Below are 19,139 nucleotides of genomic sequence, written 5' to 3' on the forward strand. Positions count from 1 at the left end.
ACAATTAGCAATTTTTTTCTAACAAAAATACTATTTGGCATTTGTTTGTCTTGAATAGTAATATTAATAAAGCCAGAGTTCACAGAATGTCAGTTTAAAATTGAAGAGGGAATTCCAGCAGACAGAATTTGTAACAAATTTTGTAATGTATCTTCAGACATGGCTTTAAAAAAAATCAGAAGAATAGCAACAAAAAATTACCCTCTGGATGTCCATCTTTCTATTATCCATTCCATTGTCTATACTGCTTTGGCTCACTATGTTTAACAATATTTTGAAGGATGGTATTTATCCTGCAGAAATAGCTTTGATTGTACTTACTCCCATACCAAAGAATTTAGATAAAGGAATCTCACTTTAGTTGAAAATTTCTGACCAGTTGCTAGATTTCCTTGGTTGGCTAAACATTTAGAAGTTGTAGTAAATATCCAGTTTTCTTCATTTTTGGAAGAATCCTGTTAGTTACATTTTTCACAATGTAGATTTCGTTCTAGGCACAGCATGGAAACTATGCTTTTAGTATTAACAGCTGAGATAAAAAGATATTTAACTACTGGTCCAGAGGTTATACTTATGCAATTTGATATTTCAACAGCGTTTGACGCTGTTGATCACAAGTTGCTGCTCTTTAGATTAAGTAAAACAGGTATAGGAAGAACAGTTCTTAAATAGTTTTTGCTATTTCTAAGCACTACACAATATAGTGTTTTAAAGAATGGAATGACTTTTGCTGATTGGAGATCAAGCCTCCACTTTTTTCAATGTCTATATGAGTCATCTGGGAGGCTATTTGCAAACTTTGAATATTTTTTTATCATATGCTGATATCTTCGTTCTATGCCCAGTCCAGAAAACTTTAGAAAGTAATTTTCTTTTGTTAAAGCAATATATAAAATTGATAGAGGAATAGGCATTGGCAAATAATTCTTAAGCTCAATACACAAAAAGACCAAATTAGTGTGGTTTGGAGATTATCAATAAGTTACTACTGAAATGATAACTCCTCCTTCAGGATTATCTTTAAAGTATGTAAAAGTGCTTAGAATAGTCTTGGGTTTTGGTCTTAAGTATAACTATCAGATAAGTGCGTTGGTAAGGAAGTTTTTATTCCATTTACACAAACTTCATGATATTAAATCATATGAGTTAATTTAGATTTTGGATTATTGCAGAAGCAATTTTGACTCTTTTGCTTGATTACTGTAAATCATTGTATTAATCTGCTAGTAAACAGCAATCGCGTCACTTACAGCTTTTGCAATACACTGCTACTCAGCTGCTTTTTGGCTTGGGAAAGTTTAGCGAAGTTAGTGCACTTGTTAAGATTAGAGGCACGTATTAATTGCTTGTCAAGTATATAAATGTGTTTAAGGATGGAACTCTGTCATGGTGGGACAATTATTACCTCCTCAGGGTTTGAAAGAGAATTTGAGAAGCTACAAAAACTTGACACTTGATATTCCTTTTTTCACTTTTCAAGGTCCAAAAATTAGGAACATACCAATCTATATGGTTGATATCTAACTATAATTCAGAAAGCCTTGAAAGACTTCTTTTGTATGTTATAAGAATATATTATGAAAGTTTAAAATAGTAATTCTTGGTCAAATCTCATTTAGATATTATCATTGCTGTGAACCACCTTGAAGGATTTGCTAAAGGCAGTATAGAATCACTGGAATCGAACAGAATATCTAATTGCCTCTGAGAAAAATTTGCTGCCTTAATGAGATTCCTGAGAAAGACTGGCCTGAGAAAGACTGGGTGTGCTATCTGGGAAGAAAGCTCACTGGTAGACCGCTTGAGGAATTACAAGGACTGTCCATGGAGACATGCTCCCAGTTTGAGGAGGTGCCCAAAGTTTTGTTGAACTGTTGTGCCATTACCTCCGAGACCTACAGACTGAAGTTTCGGACTTTGCAAAAAGGGGCGGAAGATATTCACAGCGAGTTTGTGATCTAGCAAAGAGACCAGCACCATCAGTGGCTTAACGGAGCTGAAGTTAAAAACCTGGAATACTGCCAAAACCCAATGGTCCTGGAGCAGTTTTTACAACATTGTCATCCAGAGGTGAGGGAACATGTTCAAGATCACCAGCCCCATACTCCAGAGAAGGTGGCTGAGTTGCCCAAAACCTTTGTGGCTGTCCCTGATTGGCGAAAAGAAGTCATCCGTATCCACAAAAGCTGGGATCTAAGGGCAGCCAGGGCCCTAAGTCTAATATTCCTGCAACTGCAGAGAGTCAGCAAACCCTCCAGTGTTCTCCAAAAACCTAAAGACTTTAGGCACAAACGTCCTTGTTATCAGTGTGGGCGTACAGGACATTTCAAAGTGGACTGCCCAGATAAATCCAACCCCGCACTAAAGAGTGCTCCAATTCCTGCACCGAAGCTGGTGGCTTTCGTGGGCAGTTCCAGTCCCAAGGAAGAGGCCTACGCCGTAGCACAACAAGTCGCTGGTCCATCTTCAAGCAAGGAAGCAGATGGGTTTCCACAATACTATACCACCCCAATAACTGTGAATAAGACCCAGGTAGCTGGACTAGCGGACACTGGCTCTAGCATGGACATTATAACGACCAGAGCTGGTGACGAAGATGCTATTCTTCCAGGGCACACTGCAGATATAGTGTTAGCCAATGGATCCAGAGAGACTGTACCCATTGCTCGAGTATACCTGGATTGGGGTTCCAAGCCTGGCTATAGAGAAGTAGGAATAATGAAGAACATGCCGGTACCAATGCTGTGTGGGACTGACATGGGTCCCTTGGTAGCGGAGTCAGCATTTCCGCCATGGTGACCCACAGTCAGGCTGTCCCCATACGCATGGTCCTGGTCACCTTGGGAACTGGTTCTGCTGGAAGCACTGGAGTGCTGCCTCCTGCCGCTTGTCAGCTGGTTCCATCTGGAACTGGAGAGGTGGTCTCTGCTGCTTCCGTTTGTTGGACCGCCCATACCTGTTCCAGATGGAACCAGCTGACAAGCGGCAGGAGGCAGCACTCCAGTGCTTCCAGCAGAACCAGTTCCCAAGGTGACCAGGACCATGCGTATGGGGACAGCCTGACTTATCCAATACAGCTATTAATCAAACTGTTGACTCTGATTTGACAGTCACCAGCAGAGTCCCTTCCAGCCATAGATACTGATATAGGACAGAGACATGCTTTCCAGAAGCACAGCATTCTGACACTGACCTGGAAGCCCTGGTCAGCCAATCGATGAGACTTGTAAAGATCGATTGGCTGACTTGTAAAGCAAGGTGGCTTGCTGTACAGAGAGACTGATTCCACTGATCCTATCAAGCCCTGGATGGCAGGCAGACAACTTATAGTGCCCAAAGCATACACAGAGCAAAGATTGCACATGACATTCCACTAGCAGGACATCAGGGTGCGAAATGCACTACATACACTACAGTGACACAGAACTTCTATTGGCCGGCAGTATCTTGAGCCATAGCTATTGTCGAACCTGTGATGCGTGCCAGAGAGTGGGTAAGCCCCAAGATCACCCCTGAAACCCCTACCGATCATCAGTGAGCAATTTGAGAGAATAGTTGTGGATATAGAGGGGCAACTAGCTGTCCCTAGCTGGACTGGGAAAAGATATATACTGACAGTGGTGGACTTTGCTACCAGATATACTACTAATTTTTATAGCACTACTAGCAGTACGCAGCGCAGTACACTTGAACATGAAGAGACAGTCCCTGTTCGACAGAGCTTACAATCTACTCAGGAGAGAAACAGGACAAGAGAAAGATAAGAGAAATACTTAGGTGGAAACAACAAAACACACAGGGGTACTAAACAAGTGAATAGGTGTTAGGAGTTAAAAACAACATCAAAAAGGTGGTCTTTTAGCCTAGATTTGAAGATGGCCAGAGATGGAGCTTGATATACAGGATCAAGAAGTCTATTCCAGGCATATGGTGCAGCGAGATAAAAGGAACAAAGTCTGGAATTAGCAGTGGTGGAGAAGGGTGCAGATAAGAGATTTACCCAGTGAACCGAGTTCCCGGGAAGGAGTATAAGGAGAGATAAGAGTGGAGAAGTACTGAGGAGCTGCAGAGTGAATGCACTTGTAAGTCAATAAGAGGAGTTTGAACTATATGCGGAAATGGATAGGAAACCAAAGTGACTTGAGGAGAGGGCTAATATGAACATAGTGACACTGGTGGAATGTAAGTCATGGAGCAGAATTTTGAACAGATTGAAGGGGGGATAGAGATGGCTTAGTGAGACCTGTGAGAAGCAAGTTGCAATAGTCTAAGTGAGAGGTGATAAGAGTGTGAATAAGGGTTTTGGGTAGTGTGCACAGAAAGGAAAGGACACATTTTGGTGATATTATAGAGAAAGAAACGACAGATTTTTAGCAGTCTGTTGAATATGTGCTGAGAAGGAGAGAGAGGAGTTGAAGATGACCCCAAGGTTATGAGCTGATGAGACAGGGAGGAAGAGAGTGTTATCCACAGAGAGAGAATGGGGGAAGACAAGAGGTTAGTTTAGGGGGAAAGATAAGAAGCTCAGTCTTGGTCATATTTAGAATCAGATGGCGGTGAGACATCCAGGCAGCAATATCAGACAGGCGGGTTGATTCTTTGGCCTGGATTCCTGCTGAAATTTCTGGTGTGGAGAGGTAGATCTGGGAGTCATCAGCATAAAGGTGATACTGAAAACCATGGGATGAGATCAGAGAACCAAGGGAAGATGGAGAAAAGAAGAGGTCCAAAGGCAGAGCCCTGAGGTACACCAACCGATAGTGGGATAGAAGTGGAGAATCCACCAGAGTATACACTAAAAGTGCGATGAGAGAGATGAGAAGAAACCCAGGAAAGAACAGAGCTCTGAAATCCAAGTGAGGACAGCATATCTAGGCGGTGATCAACAGTGTCAAAAGAAGCAGACAGTGAGGAGAATGAGGATAGAATAGAGGTCTTTGGATCTGGCCAGGAACAGGTCAGTGGAGACTTTAGCAAGTGCTGTTTCAGTTGAATGAAGAGGGCAAAAGCCAGATTGAAATGGATCAAGAATAGCTTGGTATGAAAGAAAGTCAAGACAATGGCGGTGAACAGCACGTTCAAGTATGTTGGATAGCAAAGGGAGGAAGGAGATGAGGCGAGAAGGACAGGTAGGGTCCAATGAAGGTTTTTTGAGGACTGGTGTAACTACAGCATGTTTGAATGCATCAGGAACAATTGCAGTGAAAAATGACAGAATGGATGATAGTAGAAAAGATAGTGCTAAATAGATAGGTAGGAATAGGATCAGAGGAACAGGTGGTTATTTTTGAGGAAGAAGAAAATGTGCAGTTTCCTCTTCAGTGACTTCAGAAAAGGAAGAAGGGGTTAAAAGAGGGTTGAGAGAATAGACCAAGGGAAGGAGACGTGGAGGTGATTTGGTTAAGAATTCAAGGTTAATCTTTTGAACCTTATGAAAGTACTCAGTCAGAGTCTTGGGAAGAAGTGAAGAGGGAGTTGGAGCTGAAGACACTTTGAGGAGAGAGTTCAGTGTGGTAAAGAGAAGTCGAGGGTTTGAGCCAAGAGAATCTGTCAACTGGATGTAGTAGTCCTGTTTGGCAAGTGAAAGAGCAGAATGGAAGGAGATCAGCAAGAATTTGAAATGTATGAAGTCAGCATGAGCACGAGATTTCAGCCAAAGACGTTCGGCAGAGTGGGCACAGGAACACAGGTAGCGGATTCTAGAGGTCAGCCAAGGCTGGGGTTTGGTACGCCTTACTGAATGGGGGAATGGGAGAAGCGAGAATATCCAGAGCAGAGGAGAGCATTATAGGAAAAGACAGCCTCATTGACAGATCTGGATAACATAGTGGTTGAAAAGAGGTTTGAAACACTGGAGGACAGAGTAGAAAAGTTAATAGCCTGGAGATTCCTAAACGTATTGGTGGAGATTGGACGGGACAGGGGAGGAGGGTGTTTTAAGTGTTGAAGTTATCAGATGATGGTCAGAGAGGGGAAGACCTGAGGCACAGAAACTGGAGAGTGAGCAGTTTGGCCACTGTCTTGATCATATCTTCTCATTCTGGTGAGTAGGGGTAGAGGAGCACAGTTGAAGATTAAAAGAGGATGTTAGAGCAAGAAACTGAAGCATAAGAGTCAGAGGGATCATTAGCATGAATGTTAAAATCCCCAAGAATGAGAGGAAATGAAGGTTCAAGAAAGAAGGAAAATCAGGAGTCACAGTCAGTGAAAAAGGAAGAAAGGGACTTATCAAGGGGATGACAAATGACTGCTACTCGGAGAGGTAGAGGAGTGAATAAATCAATAAAGTGGATTTCGAAGGAAGAAAAGCAGCGAGAATGAGGTGGAAGAAGAGGTCAACATCTACAAGTGGTGAGAGTAGTAGCCCGACACCACCTCTGTGACCGACTGGGTGAGTATAGGAGAAAACCTCCATGACATAGGGTCGCAGCTGAAGCAGAGTCTTCAGGGCAAAGCCAAGTCTCAGGGCAAGCAGATGGAGAGTATGAGAGAGGGGGTAGTGGATGTAGGTACAGCGAACATTCCAAAGAGCACATGAGAAAGGCAGAGAAGGGGAGATGAGAGGAACAGAAATTAGACTGGAGAAATCACGGTGTGACCTGAACGAATAGGATGAGAGCTGATATGGAGGATCAAGACTGGGATTGATATCTCCAGTAGAGGGCAGGAGAAGGAACAAGAGAGTACAGAGAAGAGTAACAACAGAAATGAAGGCAAGATGCACTCAGACAGAATGTAGATGGTTGAATGAAAGGAAGGAAATGTTGAAGGTTGAGAGCTAAGAAGGGAGAATACAAAAGAGATGGTGAGATGATGAAAGCACAAGGTGGGCAATGTGTTCCTGCAGTATACAGTGCGCATAGAGTGGCTGGCCCGCAGCAAGAATCCAACCCGAGAGACACTGTAGTGTGCTTTGCGGATTTTCCCATGAAGGAGACGATCCTGACTAAAGCGAGGCAGCAAAAAGAGATTCTTTGGAAAAACTATAAGGTTGGAGTGTTTCAAGATCTGGCATGGACTACTTTACAGAAGCGTCGCGCCTTCCGAGAAGTCATGGTATTCATGCGGTCAAAGGGGATTCGCTATATATGGCTTTTTCCATTTGCAATGTGGCTAACGGTGGATGGAAAGTCTTGCAGAGTGAAGACCCCGGATGAAGCATGGTCTACCTTACAGTCTTTGAGGTGTAGCGGTGTTTCAGGTCAACAGGAGTTACTGGAGACAGCCAAGGAACCCAGAGTAGATTCAGCGTGGCAGACGGTGGTGGATCGGGGAAAAAAAAATCTGACAAGCAGGCTTCCTGAAGGAAAGCAGATCAGTGCATGACTGATTGATTCATTGAGGACTTTTTGAAGGTAAGCAATCAATTTTGGGGGTGCTATATGTAGGGGGATGGAAGGGAGAGGGGAGGGAGGAAATGGCACCCTGATGAGAGTGGGGATTATGTGAATTTGTGGGACGACAAAGGGGTGAGCTGAGAGAATGTGATTGGAGGGGTGTTGGGAATGCAATTATGTGGATCTGGGGTTGGTGGGGTAGAGGGAGATTTGGTAAGAGTGCAAAGGCTGAATGAGAGTAGCAGATATGGGGGAGTGCAGTGTGGGGGGAGGGTTAGGGTTTAGCTTTTGAGAGGTCTAAGCCCCGGGTGCATTCGTTTGTTCCTCGTGGGATGGCTGATCCTCTGGGAGAGAGATCGGCAAAGGGGAGGGGAAGGGACAGGGAGGAGGAGGAGGGGGGTTATGTTGAAGCAGAGGGGATTGGGTTTGGAGCAGGGGGAGGGGAAGGAGGCTGGGGACGGTAGGGGACAGTCCTTATTGGTGGGTACATGGAATGTAAAAGGGCTCAATAATCCAGGGAAGCTCAGTAGAGTATTTAAGAATTTGTTGGAGGGCAGGTGGTGGTAGGGAGGGGATTTTAATATTGCCCCCGATGCAAAATTAGACCTTTCAGCAGAAGAGGGGCAGCAGAGTGAAGGCAATGCTGCAATTTATGAAGAGGCTGGAAGTGGTGGATTGTTGGAGATTGTTACATGGGGTGCAGTGGAACTATACATTTTACTCACATACAGCGCAGACCTATTCCCGTATAGATGGATTATAGGTGCACCGCAATGGACAGCATATGGTGGAGGCGGCTGAGATAGAGACCATTTGTGTTACAGATCATGCACCAAGGTGGATTAAATTAACGGGGCTGGGTCAATACAGGAGGCAGGGAGTCTGGCGACTTAATGAGTCACTGCTGGGAGATGAGAAAGTGTGGGAAGATATTAAGCTTAATATTCAAGAATTCCTTCGCTTTAATGATAATGGGTGCCTTGATGAAATGGGGGGCGCGCAAGAAAAGGGAAAGAGGGCAATACTTGCTGACTTTGCATATGAGGTTAGTGAGCTTAGAAAAGTTGCATAAAAGACACCTTCGCAGTAGATATGGAAAGACCTTAAGCAAGTGAGAGGGAAAATAGCACAATTGCAGATGGTGGATGTGGATTTTATGAGAACTAAATTAAAACAGCAGTGTTTTGAGTTTGCCAATAAATCCAGTGCAATGTTGGCCCGTTATTTACGGGCCAGGAGAGGGCGCTCCCTTATCCAAAAGATGAAAAATGATAGGGGAGGATGGCACTATACTGATTTAGATATAGGAAAATGTTTTGTGAAATATTATCAAGATTTATATAGTGCTTCTGCGGGTACATCGGCTGCAGATATAGCTTGCTATTTGGACTGGGTTCCATTACACCGATTGGATGAGTCTGAAAGAGCTCAACTTGGGGAACCTATTAGAATAGGGGAGGTACAGGGAGTGATAAAATGGCTCCCTAATGTAAAGGCACCGGGATTAGATGGGTACATGGCGAGGTCTTATAAGTGCTTTGTGGAAGAGCTTGCGATCTATTGGTGCGAGTGGGTAATGGAGTTTTGGAGGGTAATGGGCTCCCGGCATCCATATGGTGAGCTGTTGGGAATTTCTTTAACCAATATGGAGGAGAGTAGATTGAGAGCACTGTATGCTTTCAAATGAGTAAAACATCATATTCGGTATTTGGGGATTCAGATTCCCAAGGGTTATAATCTCAATTACTGGAAGATCATAGACCAAATTCGGGTGGAGCTATCCCAATGGAAAGGATTGTGGCTTTCTTGGTGGGGGCGCACGGCAGTAGTGAAGATGAATGTGCTGCCTAGGTTGTTATTTTTGTTTCAGGCACTGCCAGTGGCGGTTCCAAGACGGACACAAACAACTGCAGGGTTTTTTGTCAAAGTTTATTTGGGAGGGCAGACATCCCCGTTTGGCAGGATGTGTGTTGTGGGGGCTCCTGAAAGGGGAGACAGGGAGGTGCCCAATATTGAGTGGTATTATTATGCTGCTCAACTACGGATGATTCTGGATTGGGAGAGGGGGAAAATAAAGCCAGCTAGCCAGGTGGAGCTGTCATATAGCCCTCATAGGCCATTGAGTTCCTATTTCTGGACTACTGAAGGCACGGGAGTGATTTTAGCTGGGATACAAAATCCGTTCGTGAGACATCTGGTGGTATTGTGGGGAGAAGTGTGGAGGAAATGGGGACAGACGGATAGGGTATCTACACTTGCGCCCTTGCGATAGGAACCAAACATTTCGGGGCTGGTATCCCAGACCATTTAGCTTTCAGGGGGCTTGGGAAGCAGATTTAAATTGCAGTTTTTCCGATCAGGAGTGGGAAGCTATTTGTGGGGAGGTTCAGAAAGCTTCGGTGTGTGTTTTGGTGCAAGAAAATGCGTATAAAGTTCTCACTAGATGGTATTACACACCGGAAAGGCTGCAGCAGATGTACCCGTTACTTTGGTCTATGCTGGAGGTGTAACTCTTAATTGGGATCATTTTTACATATATGGTGGACATGCCCCAGGGTGGTGCCCTTTTGGCAGGCTGTTATGAAGGCGTTGGTAAAGTTGATTGGATCATCTTTGGTGTGCCTCTTGGGCTTACATAATGAGGGATTCTTGGGAGGAGCGTAAATGGCTGCGCTGGGGGTTGGCAGCAGCTAAGTGCATCATAGCACAGCATTGGAAGAGGGCGGATTCCCCAACATTGGGTGATTGGAAATGCAAATTGGGTCAGTTAATACAAATGGAGTGCCTAATGGCATACCGCAGGGAGGGGATACTGCGACAAAGGCGGATGGGCTCGATTACAACAGCGAATGACATGCAATTAGGATGGTGGAGTATTATAGGAGGTGGGTGGGTTTTGTTTTTATTTCTCCCTTCTATGTCGGGAAGAATTGGCCCTCTTCCATGGTGGACATCTGTCCAGATGGACGAGGGCAGTTCTCCAGAAGGCTTAAAATATATTCCTCTAACATGACCTCCTCTATCTGACTCCTGATATCAGTGATTATCAGTAAGTGAGTAAAGGTCCTATTCATAATTAATTTGGGCTCAAGAGATTAAGCATTCTGATGGACGTTATTAAAGAAGGGGAAAAGACAGGTAGTAAAGATATATAATTTTATTGATTCTTACCAATGTAGTACAAGGCAATCAGGTACATCAATCTGACTTCAGAGGTCTGATCGACAGCATCTCGGGAGGAATCTGGAGCATCTCCAACTCCACCCAGTTTTTGCCCTTTCTTATATACAATTTTGAGTACATAGAAAGCTAATGCATTTACATTGACTTTAATGTTAATTCCAAACTAGTCGACCACAATCTTGCTTAATTGGAAAGTTGACACCCCCTCTTTCTCAATCATTTCCTTGCACCTGGCATGACGCACTCATTTCTCAACTTGTTTTTCTAACTTAGATTAGAGAAAATTTCACTTTGTAACTGATATTAAAGTTTCCATTTTGTGTTCACATTTTAGATCTTCCATTTTGATTCACATTTCTTGACCTAACTTTTCCAGTTCAGACCATTCTGGTCTTAGTCTAGGCCTAAAAATTAAGCCATGCTTTTCCAGCAAGCTCGTAGTCATACTAGCCATTAGATTTCTGACTTGGCCAGTGTCTCTAGTAGCCTGAGCCCCTTGGCTCAGCCCTCCAATATTCCAGTGGGGCCTCTGCCTGTATTATATCTTATCAGTTTGGAGGGAGTGGGAGAGAGAGCGTGTCCCAAAGAATCAGAGGGCATTCTCAAGCTGAGCAGGGGTTGGATGTGGTTGGTGGGGCGGAAGAGGTGATAGTGTATACTATGGGCGCACAGTCTGTCTGGGGAGCGGATACTGTTTATGGGACTATTTTGATAACATGTGTTGTGGAGAAGTGTATATAGTTGACAAGCTAGTTCAAGATGTTTTACTCCAGCAAATGATGGCCCCTGTGTGGGCAAATGTGAGCAGGGTGTGCCCTTTGCGAAAATGACTGTTACAGAATTATTACAATAAAAAATTTAAAGTGGAAAAAAAAGAAAAGAAAAAAAAACTAGAGATACGAAACTATATTCAGCTTATTGAGATGTTTACCTCACTGCATCCATAGGCTTGTCGTCTTAGTATGAGCCCTTAAGAAACTGCAACCGTTCTGTGTATGGGTGAAACTTTACTGTCATCACAGAAGTCCACTTTATTGATTTATTCACTCCTCTACCTCTCCGAGTAGCAGTCATTTATCATCCCCCTGATAAGTCCCTTTCCTCCTTTCTCACTGACTCCTGATTGTCCTTCTTTCTTAGCTTAAAAGAGTGTCAGGAGAGAATGGGAAGCTACTTCAGTGGAGTCTGTCCCTACAGATGTACAAATTCACCATATAGCAGACTGTTGATGGCATGGAGACCTGGACTATAGATCTGTCCAGTCTGGCCAAGATCCAGGAGAGATTAGACGAAAGCCCAGTCCACCAGCGTCTCTTTTACCAGGGAAAACAGGTAAATGCAAAGAATACATGACTAGCACTAAAGCCATGTTGTAATAGTACTGTTTTACTCTGAGCCCAAGGTGGCTAGAATGGAATAGGTAACAAGCGGGAAAGAGCAAATGGTGAATTGGGCGGCGGGCACCTGTACAATCATAAGTCCTTAGTCTAGCAGCATGGAGTTTTAGGAAAAGCGGTCAAGATCATTGTTATTTTGCATCACCGACCATGTGCAGAAGTTTAGAAAGGAATGTAATACATTCTTAATTCTGTTTAGTTGTATAACTGCAAACAGGTTTTGCAGTACAATATCTTGAAATTTTTGTGACTTGAATGGCGACAGAATGAGATCCATGTCTCCTGGCTTTTGAATTATTATTTGTAGCATTTGTATCCCACATTTTCCCACCTATTTGCAGGCTCAATGTGGCTTACATTTGCTGTAATGGCTGTTGCCGTTTCCGGGTAACAGAATTACAAATGGTGTTGCATTAGGTGAATACATACATGGTAACACACATGGTGCATACATACATGGTAACATACATGGAACATCCTATATATGGAACAGATCATGGTATATGTATAAACCATGTGCACACACACATGGTAAAAAAGAAGAATACATTATGGTATTGCAAGAAGGTTCCTAAGTAATAAATCAGGTTGTAAGATCTAATTGACATGGGACTCGGATTGCTTTAATTATATTTCTTTTGTTGGATTGAAGTATGGCTCTCACATTATTACAAATATATTATAGACTACTTTAGGGTAGGGAATATTCTGGTCATGGTGACCTCCTGAATGAATGCTGGAATGTACACATTCCCTAAAATATATATTAACTACAGCAGCTCTTAAAATTTTCTGATGCAGTTCCATTTTGGGTCTGATGCAATAAAATGCGTTAGGTTTTGCACACAATTTTGTGTGCCCTATACATGAGTTTTTTTGAACAACAAGTTAGAAGTAAAAGGTTAGCTTGTTCTGTGGTAGTATTAAGATTTAATGCCTATTTCTTCCTTTACTGCAAGCCTAAGGACTTGCAACTTTCTAACTCATCTGGCAACTCTGGCTGGAATTTCTCCAGTTTCAGAGTGGGAGTGTGGAGAGTGAAGACCTCTGCACTGAGACCCTGTTCAAATCCTATTTTTCCTGAACTCCCCAGGTACTACTTAGGTAGTAAGACAGTACTTAGGTAAAACAACAGGCATCAACATTAAACTGTTTGCAGGTTATACCTTTTCACCATTCACTGTTCTATCTTTTTTACGATAATAACCTAATAGCTCTGTTGTCCTGGACTGACTAGGGGGTAGATGCATCAAGCAAACGTAAAAAAATCAGAAACGTTAAAACCTTTACCGAATTTCAAATAACGAAGCATGCTCCAAAAACACAGCCCCAAAAAGTTTGGTGCGGTATTGGAAAGAACGATGCACCAATCCCCGTCGGTAATCGGCTCGTAAAGCATGCGCAAAGCAGCCAAGCGTTATGCTGGCTGCTCTGCGCATGCCAGAAACGTTCAAAACACAGTCAAATCGCAAGCACATGGCTCCCAAATCAAAATAAAAAAAGGATCGGGAGGGGGCAAGGGCGCTCATCAGGAGCGTCCTGTACGGACGGCCTTGCCCCACCCCCCCCCCCGCTGCTCCCCACTTTCCGTCGCTCCCCCCACCCCGAAAAAGCAAACTTCTAGAAGCCCCTGCCCCCCTCCCTTCCTCACTACTCTCTCACCTCAGCTCTGCCTCCCGACATCCTCCGTCCGTGCCCCGCCCCCTTTTGGGGTCGTCGCCGCCATTCCCCTCCTCCATCGGGCCCCCCTTCCTCTTACCGGGCCCGTGCAGCGCCTCTCTCCTCTGTCCGAAGGCGCTGCACGGGCAAGAAGAAAGCTGAATCAGCTGATGCCTGCCTTCGCGATGGCGCGTCTTTCTCCTGCTGCGCCCGCCCCTGTCTGACGTCAGTAACCTACGTAGGTTACTGACGTCAGACAGGGGCGGGCCCAGGAGGAGAAAGACGCTCTATCGAAGCTAGGCGAAGGCAGGCATCAGCTGATTCAGCTTTCTTCTTGCCCGTGCAGCGCCTTCGGACAGAGGAGAGAGGCGCTGCACGGGCCCGGTAAGAGGAAGGGGGGCCCGATGGAGAAGGGGAATGGCGGCGACGACCCCAAAAGGGGGCGGGGCACGGACGGAGGATGTCGGGAGGCGGAGCTGAGGTGAGAGAGTAGTGAGGAAGGGAGGGGGGCAGGGGCTTCTAGAAGTTTGCTTTTTCGGGGTGGGGGGAGCGGCGGAAAGTGGGGAGCAGCGGGGGGGGGGGGGCAAGGCCGTCCGTACAGGACGCTCCTGATGAGCGCCCTTGCCCCCTCCCGATCCTTTTTTTATTTTTTTTTTTTATGTGTTTTCTGAGGTCCTTTGGACCAATCACAGCGCTTTTAGCTCTGCTAATGCGCTGGGATTGGCTCAAAGTTTGTTTATTTTTTCACTTAACACTTTTTCCTGGCACAGAGCTGTCCTAACGAGAGGTCCAGACCTCTCGTTAGTTTTCCTGCCTTTTTCCTGCGTAAAGGCAATCGGAAAAGGTTAGTGCATGTCGTTTCAATGGGGTTTTCACACTAATTGCTCATCTCCATTCCGTTTTCGTTAGCTGCTACTACCGTCGAAAAATAGGCTTTAGTGCATGGAAAGGATCGGAAATTCTTCCTTAAGGGCTCATTTAACGATGAAAAACGTTTAGTGCATCTGGGCCTAAGAATCCTAGTGGCTTGTGCTCTCGGTCTCTGGGTGTTTTCTAGGAACTGTGGGACCCCTGGGATTTTGGCACCAGTGTCCTTAGAAACTACCGAGGAAATAAGTTGCAGGAGGGAGACTCACCCAGAGACAAGCGGAACCCAGTCTGTGGATGGAGGGTATGCCAGTGCAGGTGCAAATGCAAGAAGGCATGGGCAGTGCTGGGTAGGATCCTCCAGGTGGCTGCAGGATTAACCCCAGGTAGGTGCTAGGGATAACGCTTAGGCATTATGTGACAGTGTGTAAGAAATTGAAATACCCAGGGCATGGTACAATGTCGGGTCTTTTTGTCAAGGCTCATTCATTAAAGAACTGTGTTCCATTTTTAAAGGCCCGTGGTGCTGTTTTTTTTGTTTGGATAATGAAAAACAGCAAAATATCATTAAAAACTCACCAAATTAAAACAAAATAGTAATTAAACAATAATAATTAAACAAAACAGAAGTCAACAACTAAAAGCTTTACAAATAGCCAGGATTTAATCAGATGTCTCAATGTAATAGAATCTCTTGTGACGTAACCTCCCTTCAAAAGAAATACCAAACAGGAGGAATGGAATAAGAGAAAATCCATCCACAAGTTCTTACAATTTAATGCATTTTGTTTAATGAATATGATAAGATTCCTCTACCTTAATGGTTTCGACATGCATCTTATTCAGCTGCAATACTTCATGGCGAGTGTAAGCCTTTGTTGCTTCTAAAATATTTTCAAGATGTTGGTTTGCTTTAAGACAGGACTGAAGTTCAGATTCCAATTCCAGCTGCTTTTTTCTATATAAAACAGTATACACATTCATTAATGGTGATCTGCTGCAAAGTTTGAGCATAAGCAAGACTGCATAGATTAAGTTGTCTTAATAAAAAAACTAAGAATTATTCCCACCCTGTCACTTCCAAACAAAAATTATAGAATTATTTTTATATATGTTTTTATAATTATATATCTATTGTCGGAAGCCACTGAGAAGTGCAATATCAATGGTCTATAAATAAAAAATAGTATTACAGTGAAAAGATTACTTGACATAGTAACTTTAACAAGAGTAAGTTCCAATAGCTTCACTGAATTCATGCAGGCCAAAAAAAATCCACACTTTAATCAAATCAATAAACATCAAATGAGGGGAACAGCTTCCTTCCTGTGTTCTTCTAGGTCAATATAAAAGTGCAGAGGCTTTCAATTCTCAGCCAACAGCCTAAAAGGTCCAGTTGGAATTAGAAAGCCTACTTTCCACAATGCGTGTGAACGCACATCTGCAAATCCAAAAACAAACTTGTCAGAATACTTATACCCTTGACATGTTCTGAATCAGTTTGATATATATATAAGACATATATGTAAAATATGGTATAGAGAAGAAGTGCGCAACAAAAGTCCGAGGACCACAACCCAGTTGGGTTTTCAAGGTTTCCAATGAATATGCCCAAGATCTATTTGCATAAAATGGAAGCAGTACATGCAAATCAATCTCATGCATATTCATTGTGGAAATCTTAAAAACTTAACTGGGTTGTGGCACTCGAGGATTGTGGTTGCCCAACCCTGGTATGGAGTCAAACATGAAACAAAATGCTAAGTGGAATCTTTGAGATTGATTTTCTAACTCAATTCCTGTGAGAAGTCCAAAAAAGCACCTATTTGGAGGCTGTTTTGCAAAATTAATATAGGTGCCTAGATATCTTAAAAGTAAGATCACTTTCAGCTCGAACAGAGTGCAAATGCTGATGCAGACATTTATACCTGTTCCAAAGCAGATATAACATTTGTGTATGCACTCTTATAAAATAAATCACAATTCTTCCTCTGCTCTGCCCCAACTATGCCTCCAAGAATGCTGCATGTTTAAGAATATGCTATCTTGTTGACACACACAAATATATACATATACCATGGGAAAAGTTTAAAGAAGGGCTTTACGTTCAGATATACCTTCATAACCATCTCCATCCCCTTCCATACCTCATTAGATGAAATCACAGATTTGATCGAAGTAAGTTTTTCCATTTTGGAACGTTGGGCCGAGGTATTCCGGTTTAAGATCAACAAAGACAAAACTCAGTGTCTTGTGCTTTAGTCCATCCATGCCAGATTTTCCACCAAAAACCTTGTCATTAAAGACCAGATCCTCCCTATTTCACAGAGCCTTAGACTTCTGGATGTTGAGCTGGACCCTCACCTGCACCTGGATCCGCAAGTGCAAGCGGTCACCAAGCGGATGTTCTATGCAATGTGGAGGCTGCGGCGTGTTAGGTTTTGTCTCAAAAGAGAGCTCTTCCGCACTCTCGTTCACTGGCTAGTTCTGTCTCACCTGGACTACTGCAGTGGGATTTATGCAGGCTGCCAGGAGCATCTACTGAGGAAATTCCAGACTGCCCAGAATACTGCTGCAAGACTCATCTTGGGCAAACCGCGCATGGTTCCTGCGCAGCCCCTACGTTTCAATCTACACTGGCTACCTGTGAGAGAAAGAATCGCATTCAAGATCTGCACTCTGACACATAAAATAATCTACGGCTTAGCTCCAGAATACATGGTTCCTCTAATAGATCTCCCACCTAGAAATGCCATCACAACAGCATACAACTTTTTACAACTACATTACCCATCTTGCAGGGGTGTTAAATACAAGCTTCTTTTTGCCTCTACTTTCCACTACTCCAGCCCGAAGACTTGGAATGCTCTTCCCCTGTACCTAAAATCGCAAGCTGACCACCTTCTTTTTCAAGAAGCTGCTGAAAACGTACCTTTTTGAACAAGTGTATTCCACTAGTAATTCTGCTGTTTAGCCATCCTAATTGCTGCTAACGTTTTATCCTTATTCTACTGCTAAATTCATGTGTTGTATCTTTTAACTTTTGTAATTCATGGAAGCCACATTGTGCCTGCATTTGTGGGAAAATGTGGGCTAGAAATGAACCGTAAATAAATAAATAACTTTCCTGCCCCTCCCCTACTACTTATTTCTATAGCGCTACTAGATGTACGCAGCGCTGTACACTGGACATAAAGAGACAGTCCTTGCTCGAAAGAGCTGACAATCTAACTAGGACAAACAAGACAAAAAAGGGATAAGGGAATTACAAAAGGTGGGAATGATAAAAATGAGTGCTGAATGAGTACGTGTTAGCAGTTAAAAGCGACATCAAAAAAGTGGACTTTTAGCCTAAATTTGAAGATGGCCAGAGATGGAGCTTGATGCACAGGATCAGGAAGTCTATTCCAGGCATATGGTGCAGCGAGATAAAAGGAACAAAGTCTGGAATTAGCAGTGGTGGAGAAGGGTGCAGATAAGAGATTTACCCAGTGAACCGAGTTCCCGGGAAGGAGTATAAGGAGAGATAAGAGTGGAGAAGTACTGAGGAGCTGCAGAGTGAATGCACTTGTAAGTCAATAAGAGGAGTTTGAACTATATGCGGAAATGGATAGGAAGCCAAAGTGACTTGAGGAGAGGGCTAATATGAACATAGCGACACTGGTGGAATGTAAGTCATGGAGCAGAATTTTGAACAGATTGAAGGGGGGATAGAGATGGCTTAGTGAGAGACCTGTGAGAAGCAAGTTGCAATAGTCTAAGTGAGAGGTGATAAGAGTGTGAATAAGAGTTTTGGGTAGTGTGCACAGAAAGGAAAGGACGAATTTTGGTGATATTATAGAGAAAGAAATGACAGGTTTTAGCAGTCTGTTGAATATGTGCAGAGAAGGAGAGAGAGGAATCGAAGATGACCCCAAGGATATGAGCCGATGAGACAGGGAGGATGAGTGTGTTATACACAGAGATGGAGAATGGGGGAAGAGGAGAGGTTGGGTTAGGGGGAAAGATAAGAAGCTCAGTCTTGGTCATATTTAGAATCAGATGGCGGTGAGACAACCAGGCAACAATGTCAGACAGGCAGGCTGATACTTTGGCCTGGATTCCTGCTGAAATTTCTGGTGTGGAGAGGTAGATCTGGGAGTCATCAGCATAAAAGTGAAACTGAAAACCATGGGCTGAGATCAGAGCACCAAGGGAAGAAGTATAGTTGGAGAAAAGAAGAGGTCCCAGGATAGGTCCCTGAGGTACACCAACTGACTGGTGGATCCTCCTCAACTTCTATCCCACTGAATATACACTAAAAGTACAATGGGAGAGAGAAGAAAACCAAGAAAAAAACAGAACCCTGAAATCCAAGTGAGGACAGCGTATCAAGGAGTAGGCAGTGATGAACAGTGTCAAAAGCAGCAGATCCAGGATAGAATAGTGACCTTTGGATCTCGCCAGGAACAGGTCAGTGGAGACTTTAGCAAATGCTGTTTCAGTTGAATGAAGAGGGCGAAAGTTAGATTTGAAGTGGATCAAGAATAGCTTGGGATGAAAGAAAGGGAGGAGGAAGATGGGGTGATAGTTGGAAGGACAGGTAGGGTCCAATGAAGTTTTTTTTTTGAGGAGTGTAGCGACTATGGCATGTTTGAAGGCATCAGGAACAGTCACATTGGAATGTGAAAGATTGAGGATATGACAGATAAAAGGG

The 19,139-nt window shown here is 43.6% G+C and overlaps 1 protein-coding gene across 1 annotated transcript in view; it reads right to left on the bottom strand.

Annotated features, from left to right (window-relative positions):
• Positions 1 to 19,139, bottom strand: part of KIF15 (kinesin family member 15) — a 1,036,090-nt gene that overhangs the window by 584,851 nt on the left and 432,100 nt on the right. Inside the window, 1 exon segment of the mRNA XM_030209299.1 lies at positions 15,260 to 15,401. Within this exon segment, the coding sequence (XP_030065159.1) occupies positions 15,260 to 15,401 (142 nt within the window).

This window comes from Microcaecilia unicolor, chromosome 1 (assembly GCF_901765095.1).
Source record: "Microcaecilia unicolor chromosome 1, aMicUni1.1, whole genome shotgun sequence".
In the NCBI taxonomy this organism is placed as follows: Eukaryota; Metazoa; Chordata; class Amphibia; order Gymnophiona; family Siphonopidae; genus Microcaecilia; species Microcaecilia unicolor.